This window comes from Sitodiplosis mosellana, unplaced genomic scaffold (assembly GCF_009176505.1).
Source record: "Sitodiplosis mosellana isolate CC-2019 unplaced genomic scaffold, AAFC_SMos_1.0 Smas_scaffold_6165, whole genome shotgun sequence".
Taxonomy (NCBI): Eukaryota; Metazoa; Arthropoda; class Insecta; order Diptera; family Cecidomyiidae; genus Sitodiplosis; species Sitodiplosis mosellana.
The window spans coordinates 1593441-1602995 of NW_022601406.1; the positions used below are offsets into that span (position 1 = coordinate 1593441).

The following is a 9555-nucleotide window of genomic DNA, read 5'->3' on the forward strand; positions in this document are numbered from 1 at the left end:
TCTTTTTTGCTTGTTGATTGAATACATTGAAAAGGGTGAATACAATTAAATTTATAAATAGGATATTTAAACTTTCATAATTTGACAGGCAATGATACTGTTCAGTGATACCGTATCATCAGTGGTCGGTGTAACGATGAAACGACTGAATGTGCCCTTCGTTGAGTTTTGTGTGTCCCACATTGAACCCGGATTTAGCACCAAACAACCATTTGTACCATCTTTTACTTCGCGCGCAAAGCATTTGGCATCACTTTTTAGAATCAGTATATTCGGCACAATGGGCAATGTTGCAAACTGTTGCGCCAACCCACTGTCTACACTCACTTTATCGGATGACGGATTCAGTGGATAGAACGATGCTTGATTGAACAGATAGTTTGCCATTCGTTTCACTTTGTCGCCGGCATTACTACGAATGGAATGGAGAGAGTGAATGAAATTTCATTGAAATAATCACAAATTTATGCAAAAATTGAGCAAAAAACCCAATGCGACGGAATATTAAGAAGAAGAAAATAGCAATGCGACTTACGCAGTAATTTCCGCGTCGGAAATGTGACCGTAAATATCGGTAGCAGTCATTCCGACTGTAACACCATTCAATTTGATAATGCATGGATCGGGAAGGAATGTCACATTTTTGGGTGGGTTCGTTACATTTTTGGATAATTCGTACGGGGCTGTTGGATACACGAACGTACTATGTGCATCTTGACTCGATGATACCACATATACTTCCGTGTTGGCACTGAAAATTGTAAAAAACAAATCGATTTTAGGTTTTTAAATGAAAAAAAAAATTACGTTGTTAGCAGAGAAAAACCAATTGAAGGAGAAACCAAATTGAATCTAAAGATTCTTCAGTATTCTTGAACACTGGCACAAACGACCGTATTTACCTAATGTTACTAACGATGTCAGAAATGATTTTATCAAAATATGCTTCCACCGACGGTTTCATCGAACCGTCCAACAAGCTTTGATGATCGGCATCGAGGAATGGTCCCAGAAGCACTAAAACATCGGGTGTATTTTGTTTGCAGTATGCGAGCAATTCGTTCAATGGTTCATAGCTAAGGTCGGTTTTTGACGTAAATGGGCCGGATGCCACAACGATATTCAGATTCTCTTTAACTTGTGGTGGATCTGCATATGTTAAATTTCGTTCGGCGATGATATCGTCTACAAAAAATGAATCGCCACGTGGATTCAGGCCTTGCACGAACACTGTTTGCCCCGGAAACAATGCAAAACTTTTCATTCGATCAAAATGCAAATGATATGGTCGCAGACACATTTCATCTGCACTGATCAGCAACGTTGAATGCAAGCCCAACCGATCGTCACTATCCGAACAAATGCGACCAACACTTTTGATTGTGCCCTGTGTTGGAGCATTCAATTTAAAGACTTGATTGTATAAATCTTTCTCATAAACATCTGCCTGTTCTTTGATGAGTTTAGCACAAATCTCTTCTCCAATATCGAATATGCGATCGGCGGCGATGCTCGTTTTTTGCAACAAATTGTCGTACATGTAATGCTGATCGCTGGAAAATTGCTCCGATATTCGTTCAAATTTCACCGTTTGCTTAGCCGTATTCATCCAATCAATCGTTTTCATCAATGCGGATGTGCCAAATGTGTAAACCACTTTTCCGGTTGCGTCTTTTACAGGGACAGATCTAGAAGTATGATCAGTTAGTTATGAGGTTAACATTTATCTTGGAATTGTTATGATTTTAATTTAAAAAAAAGAGACAAAATTTAGAAGCCAATTAAATAAAGAAGCAGATAACGTTGTTGGCAGAGGAATTTCGTCGATCAACTTACATTGGTGAGTCCATTGAGCCTTGGTTGTTCCTCATATTGCTGACAGGTGTACTGATTCCACGTGATCGAGCCGGTTTTTGTGCCTATAAATCAATATTTTTTAAGTATTCGAATTAAAAAGTCACTTGAATCGTTTGTCTAACCTTTGGTGTGGTACAAATATAAGCTCCCATCACATCATTATCCTCTTCGTCCGATCCAATTCCATCGTAATCATTGATACTTCTTTGTAATCTGACATTGGTGTTGGTTTTGTTGGCTTTAGCTTTGTAATTGGCTAATTCTTTGCGTTCGAAATCATCAAGCGTGGAATCGGTTGGTTCGGCACCGTTCAAATGGTTTATACTGAATGCCACAAAGATTTCCACAAATTCACGTGGATCAATTGAATAGGTGATGCACAAATCGACGCCTATCACAGAAGAAAAAGCAAAACAAAAAACAATAATGAGACCAAATAAAAAATAATATCAGCATGGTTTATTCACTCAAACAATGTCAACAGCCTCTTACATCGTTCAATCATTGTTTCGGACATTTCAAATCCGAAATCATCAAAGATTTCTTTCAACAAATCTGTCGTAGCCATTTGTCACGTATTCATTTACATTCACAATAAAATACAAATAAAAAACAACTGCACTTTTCTCACGAAATTAAAAGAGCATTTATTCCCGGCGATATGTGTTTTCATTGAGTTGAGCTTGTTTTTACACCATCTGACTAATGGAATTTGGCGCGTAACGATGACAGCTGCCGATGACTGAATGAAAGTTTGCGGTAATTTTTTTTCTCTTCACTTTTTCTCTGTCGTAAACTGAGGTTAGTTCACGCAAGTTCAGCTGTCAAACGCATTGTAATTGTTATAAAACATTTTGAAATGAAATTGAAACGAACAACTAATTACAAAACAAATTTGTTGTAGTTATTAATTGGTATTGCGATGCCGTTGAATGATGTGGTGGCAGAATTAGCATCGAATAACCTATTCACGGCTGGATTTGGTTTGTTCGGTGTTGGAGCTGGTGCGGCGCTGTTGCGCAAAGGAATGCAAGGTGCATTCATTCTGTTCCGTCGTCATTATATGATAACATTGGAAGTGCCATGCCGTGATAAATCATATCAATGGCTGTTACAGTGGATATCACAGAAAGGTGCACGCAAAACGCAGCATCTGAGTGTTGAGACATCGTTTGTGCAGCGAGACACGGGTCATGTGAGTACGGAATATGCATTTATTCCGAGCATTGGAACACACATCATGTACTATCAAGGCAATTGGGTTCGAGTCGAACGGACACGGCAACAGGCAACGCTTGACATTCAAATGGGCATTCCATTTGAAACGGTTGAATTGACGGCATTCGGTCGTAATCGTAACCTTTATTTTAATATGCTTGAAGAGGCACGTGAAATGGCATTGAAATTCACCGAAGGTAAAACACTTTTGTACACAGCAATGGGACCAGACTGGAGGCAATTCGGTCAGCCACGAAAACGACGACCAATCTCATCGGTTGTACTGGATGAACATATAACGGATAGAATTTTAGCCGATTGTCGTGAATTTATCGGTAATCCAAAATGGTATTCGGATCGAGGGATCCCGTATCGTCGAGGATATTTATTACATGGACCACCCGGTTGCGGTAAATCATCATTTATTACGGCTTTGGCCGGTGAATTGGAGTTTAGTATTTGTCTATTGAATTTAAGCGAACGTGGTTTAACCGATGATCGTTTGAATCAATTGCTGAATAATGCACCCGAGCGTTCGATTATCCTTCTCGAAGATATCGATGCAGCGTTTATGTCACGCGAAGATTCAACGGCTCAGCATGCCGCCTTCGAAGGATTGAATCGTGTTACATTCAGCGGTTTATTGAATTGCCTAGATGGTGTTGCATCCACCGAAGCACGTATCGTATTCATGACCACAAACTATTTGGACAGACTCGATCCAGCACTCATTCGACCGGGTCGCATCGATTTCAAAGAATACATTGGATACTGTGGTCGTTATCAATTAGAGGAAATGTTCAAACGTTTCTATACCATTCAGAATGGCGATGGTGAAGAGGAGACAAAAACACTACACAAACAATTTGCTGAGGCTGTTTTAGCTGTTGGTAAAAAAGCGAGCCCAGCTCAAATCCAAGGATACTTTATGATGCACAAACTATCGAAACAAGAAGATGTCGTTGCAAATGTTCAACAAATATGGCAATCATAATACTAAACATAAATTGTATTTTATTTAAACCAACACAAAACAAAAAATTTAGAAAATAATTTTAGACCAAATAAATTATAACTATTGAAATGGAATTTGTGTAAATTATTGTAAAATTTCGATTATTTTCAATGAATAAATATTGTGTATATATAACCCTAAAATGTTTTTAAAAAAAGATGCGGTTCAAATATTACCGTAACTCACATACACACACATGCCAAAGGTAGGCCCTGCTTTGTTTATTCGATAGCTGTACGAAACGTCAAAAACGGATGAGCATGACGGATTCGTGCAAAATTTCATATCTATTCTGAGACATTTATAGAATAAAAATACGAATAATTTTTTTTAGAACAATTCGACCATGGTTGTTGGAGCATTTCCAGCCGTAAAGCTTGCTGTTCTAGCATTTAAGCAGCTGAGCAAACCAATTGCAAATGTCATGAAAGAACGGGCCAAAAGTCATCCATTCTTTCGGAAATACATCTGTATGCCTCCAGCTCAATGTAAGCCATTTTTCTACGTGCAAAATCAATTTTTTTTCACATTGAATAACGATGAAATACACATTTTTTCACACAATATTTTTCCGTTTTGTCCTCACACAACAATAGTTTACAATTGGATGGAAGTAAAAACGAGAATGTGGGTATTGAATTTGGGTAAACCAGTAAAAATACCCGAATTGAATGAAACACAAGCCATTGAATTGGGTGCAAATTTGCTGGGCGAAACGATTATTTACTCAATCGGTGCTGGTCTATTGATATTTGAATATAAACGGTACGTTTTTTTCGTGGCAACACAACAAAAAGGTTTTTGTGATCCGAAAAATCTGTTTGTTAACCTTGACTTACTCATAAATAGTTCATTAACACTTGATCGACATTCATGCCAAAATTCGAAAATGTGTCGTGGTGCTAAAAACAAATTGTTTTCAGCTGAAAACATCGGTCTAGGCCGATAGAAACTTACTCGATGTTTTGTCGGATGTGCGGTATGCACAACACACAGTGATTTCTGTATTTGTGTCCTAACACTTTTATGTCTGTTGTTATTTAACTAGGCAATCGGCGAAAGAATATGCCAGAGAGGATCAAATATTGGAGGAGAAGCGAGAACTTCAGTGGACACTACAAGAGTTAGCCCTGAATATTGAGCGTCAAGATGCACAAATTCGACATTTGCAACGCACCGTAGCTGAATTAGAGTCTCGAAAATGGTTACCACGAATTAAAATTCTAGGTTCTAGCAAAGATGATGATGATAATGATAATCCACCACCGGGACCAACACCACCACCATCACCACCACCACCACTACCACAACCTCAGTCCAATACGACCGGTAATTACGATCCAAACAATGGACTTCTGTTTAAATCATTAAATCTTATTGAAAATGAGATTCTTTATAGCCCAAACGACGCCGGAGGTCATCGAATCATCCACGAAGCATTAGTATATTTAAAATTGAATTGAATTTACAAAGTAAATCAATTGCAAAGAAAAACACAAAAATTGTAAACCAATCGATTAATTGTTGTAAATAAAATTAAGTGAGTTTTATTTAATAAACTTATTAAAACAATGGAAAATGAACAAATCGGTTATGCAAACATATTCTTTATCATTTTGCGATAGTTTTGATCGGATTCTTTAAGCTTTTCGGCGATATTATTGTGCAAAAGTAGGCATTCCTTTTTATCTTTATAGTTGATGCGTTCAATAGTTTTTCTGGCATCGTCCAGTTTGCCAAGATGATAGAGAGCGATGGCACGACGGTAAATCTGTTTGTCCGGAACGTTTTCGGGTCGATCAGCAAATTCCATGACATGTGCCGCTTCATCGTATCTCTGCTGTTTAATCAAACATAGGCTAATATTGGATAAAATAGTCTCAAGCAATTCGCGCAATTTCACTGGATCCACTTCAGTCATTCCCGACTCACGTTCTGCCAATGTTTCGAATGGTTTGCATGAAATCAGCACCTTCGCCGCCTTGTTGAAGTAATCATGTGCAAATAATGGATAATCCTTGAACATTTTCACACCATTCTCCCGGTAGTGTTGTGCCAGTGCCACAATGTCTGGCAACGTTTTCCCATACAAATACCCACCAAACTCAATCCGAATCAATCGTATCACAAATGTTATATAGTCGCCGGATTTGGTTTTGATTGCACATTGACTCGTTTCGCCGATTAACATTCGCTTCAAAAATACTTCCACATAACAATCGATCGGCGTGACAGCATTCGACAGTGTAATCCAATAGTCAAGATTTCGATGTTCTGCACGTAAATATTCACTGGCATGATGCTCCTTTAGGCCATTCACTTCCGTAATGGCAACACAGCACTTGGAGAAATCGTTTGCCTTGAATGTTGACTGAAATTTGAATGAAATCAATGCTTTACGAAGTCCCTTCGATTCGTCCATCCATATCTGTTCAATTGGATAATTTCCAACGATTTTCGGCCCTCCTGCAGCCATATTTTCTCAATTTAATCTATAACTTGCTTTTGCCACTGATGCAAAATCGGTGTTTGATGTTTACGGTTTGACAGCCACAATCAAAACAATAATGTATGTTGATAGAAATTGCTGGTAACCTCGAAAATGTTCGACGCAGATTTTTTGGTGTGTTTTTTTCTAGTGTTGCCATATGTGAAAGTATTTTTGCTTGAGATTTTCTTCTTTTTTATTTCAATCAACTTAACAAATTAACTATAGTTACAAAATATAATTAATGATTTCGTTCGTCTCTTTCACGAAATTCACTTGGATCGGTGAATTTGACGGTAAATATGTAGAAGAGAGCAGGCAACGGCACCATCACCAACAAAATCGCATTGCTTACGGTTAATGACATAATACCATAGGCTAGAATCAACCAATGGCCAACTGAAATTGAGAAGAAAAATAAATATTGTTAGATAAATGACTTGATTCTTTCTAGTGAAAATTTATCAAATAAATTTAGCTTGAAATTTCAAATAAAAATTGTTTTCTACCGATGATTATGCAGTTTTTTGTTTCAGTGATTGACGACACAAATAATGCTTTCATACTTTGATCCAATTTCATTGAGAAATGAGCGGCATTTGAAATCATCGATATGATTATACTTAAATAGGGAAAAGCATAATCTGAAAGAAACGAATTATTTAGACGTTTTCAACGAATGATATGAATTTTTTTGATCAATAGATACATACACATTAGGCCGCCGATAATTGTGTGCAGCAGTGCTAATATTGGAATAAAATAAAGTGCACTGTAAACAGCCATTTTGCCATTTTTTAAAAAATACACATTGAGTATGGGCCGAACGAGCATCATCAAAATAATACATAATAGGTAAAATACTAAGACCATTGTTTGCCTGCAAAAATGAGAGTCAATAAATTAGTATGAATCCGTCAAAAATCACTCAAAGACTTACAATGGATAAACTGCCTCTTGTGTGCAGTACAATTTCTTGTCATAGTTCGGTGTTGGATTGTGAAATAATGTGTACCAATCGGATAGCCGTGCTACGGCGCACGAATGAATTTTCAGTGTCCAATACGGTTCGTAGATCAATAGCGTAACAATAGCTGATGTCAAGACTTCAAAAAATGCACTGATATGCAAGATGATCTCTCCTTTGGTGAAGCTAAAATGAGAACCAGAATAGAATTTTAGACGAGTCGATTACATCATATTTCGAAAAGAGAAAAAAAAATTGAAAATAAAACATGTGTCTGTGAAATTTCCGAAAGTAAACAATTGACAAAACCAACCATCGTTCTTTGGCCGCCAAATCGATGAAGAACCAGTGCAAAATGAGCGGCAGCATTGCCATAAAGCCTAAATATAGCCAATCGTATGTGGATGGATTATTTTCGCATGGCATGCATTCACTGAAATCGCTCATGATGCTAACGCGATAGCCTCTGGGGCAGGCACCACAATCGCTCCAAGGTATCGATCCGTTGATCGAATCGGTAAACTGCCTGCCACAATACAATCCGGGACATTTTGACTTTAAATTGGCCAGTGTCATTAAATTTTGCTACGAATTGCAATAAATCCTCGGAATCACGTTCAAATCGCACTCTCACAATAAATTTGATATCGAACGAAAGCAATTGATTCTTTTTTGGTAAACAAAACACGACCAACAGCAACACAGCTGTCAAATTCGTTCACTTTGTATAAGAGTTGTATACCACTTTTCCACTGACACACTTCCTCCATCTCTCTCTCTCTCTCTCTCTACCTCGCTCTCTTTCTCCGTCCCGGTTTGCATACAATTTTTTTTTGACATACGTTCACTCTGCGGCAAGCAAACGTACTTAACAAGCAAACGTACCTAACGTGACAATCACTCGACGGAGAAAAATTGTCTTGTCATCCAATCCATTCGTTCAAAACCGCGGAGAGAGAAACTGTATTTTGTGTTGGTACCTTCACATATCACCTAGTTTATTCGTTGGAACCAATCTCGGTTGTTTTTCTTTTTCGTTCGTCCGTTTTTTATTTTATAAAAAACGACATTTTTATGAACAAATTATTCCGACACAATACATTACAAACTCTATACAGTTGGCAGAAAATAAATGCACAACATTTTCATAAGCAACTTTTGAATACAGCCGGAATATTTAAACCAACTCGAATCATTTGTAAGTGTCGCTTTTTTTCTCTTTTGCACAATTTTGACAAGAAAAACTTTCTACTTGCGTTTTTTTTTTGTTAAATTATCGTAGTATTTTTTTTCATTCAATGGCAAATGTTAATCAAGAAGTTTATCTCATTTGGATGAAAGAATTTACTTTTTTGATAGAATTTTTTGTTGATTGCATCATATTTTTCCGGCAAATATATTAAACACCAATTAATTGATGTTGGTACGAGAAGAAAAAAGATAAATTTATTTTGTTGAATTGTCTATATTTCAGCGAAATCCATTATGGTGGGAGGTAGTGTTGATAAAACACACTTTGTGTTGCCAAACAATCAGCCGGTCGGTGACTTGGAGTGCGTTACAGCGTTTAAGAATCTAACGGACAAGGAAAAATTGTATGCGCATTACTTCAGCCAGGTAATAAAGGCTCACACATTTTTGGGGTAGATGACAGTGGTTAAAATTGAAATGAGTTGTGACCGGATTATTATTTATTTTGTAGGCATCATGGAATGGTGGCTTGATAGCATTGATTCAGTCAAGTCCGGAAGCACCGTTAATTTTCTCACTGTTGAATCGTGTCTTTTCCGCTGAACCAGTTGAAGAGCTCAGAGCTGCCGCACTAGCAGCTGGCGTCAGTGCCGATGATTTTACAGTAAATTTGTTGTTGTTGAAATTGTAAAAATTCTTTGTCTTTAGAAAAGATTCGATATTCCAGGCATTTTTGGTTTACGCTTGCGGATTCTTCGCAAATGCCGGTAACTACAAAGGTAGGTTACTCCCATCTAACAGAAAAAGATGGAAATTTTG

At 37.5% G+C, this 9555-nt stretch overlaps 5 protein-coding genes across 5 annotated transcripts; 2 read left to right on the forward strand and 3 right to left on the reverse strand.

The window, feature by feature from the left end:
• Positions 1 to 66: 66 nt before the first annotated feature.
• LOC129574697 (DNA polymerase alpha subunit B) lies at positions 67 to 2578 on the reverse strand. The gene is made up of 6 exons (XM_055457064.1): positions 2350 to 2578; positions 1980 to 2248; positions 1837 to 1919; positions 903 to 1688; positions 536 to 751; positions 67 to 412 (listed from the first exon to the last, which is right to left on the reverse strand). Exons 1-6 carry the CDS (start codon positions 2423 to 2425, stop codon positions 67 to 69), a joined length of 1776 nt encoding a protein of 591 aa, XP_055313039.1. The 5' UTR covers positions 2426 to 2578.
• Positions 2579 to 2779: 201 nt separating this feature from the next.
• Positions 2780 to 4225, forward strand: LOC129574701 (mitochondrial chaperone BCS1). The gene has a single exon (XM_055457071.1). It carries the CDS (start codon positions 2780 to 2782, stop codon positions 4067 to 4069), a length of 1290 nt encoding a protein of 429 aa, XP_055313046.1. The 3' UTR covers positions 4070 to 4225.
• Positions 4226 to 4336: 111 nt separating this feature from the next.
• On the forward strand, positions 4337 to 5376 carry LOC129574716 (putative OPA3-like protein CG13603; the record flags this gene model as incomplete). Its single annotated transcript, XM_055457094.1, is given in 3 exon segments — positions 4337 to 4578; positions 4687 to 4855; positions 5139 to 5376. Coding segments are annotated over 3 exon segments (549 nt in total), but the record flags the coding sequence as incomplete, so codon positions are not given.
• A 231-nt stretch (positions 5377 to 5607) lies between these two features.
• Positions 5608 to 6566, reverse strand: LOC129574708 (uncharacterized). The gene has a single exon (XM_055457077.1). The coding sequence runs from the start codon at positions 6564 to 6566 to the stop codon at positions 5682 to 5684; it is 885 nt and encodes a 294-aa protein (XP_055313052.1). The 3' UTR covers positions 5608 to 5681.
• Positions 5608 to 8367, reverse strand: LOC129574705 (JNK1/MAPK8-associated membrane protein). Its single transcript, XM_055457075.1, has 5 exons — positions 7859 to 8367; positions 7519 to 7731; positions 7292 to 7458; positions 7088 to 7222; positions 5608 to 6977 (listed from the first exon to the last, which is right to left on the reverse strand). Exons 1-5 carry the CDS (start codon positions 8119 to 8121, stop codon positions 6820 to 6822), a joined length of 936 nt encoding a protein of 311 aa, XP_055313050.1. The 5' UTR covers positions 8122 to 8367; the 3' UTR covers positions 5608 to 6819.
• Between the last annotated feature and the right edge of the window lie 1188 nt (positions 8368 to 9555).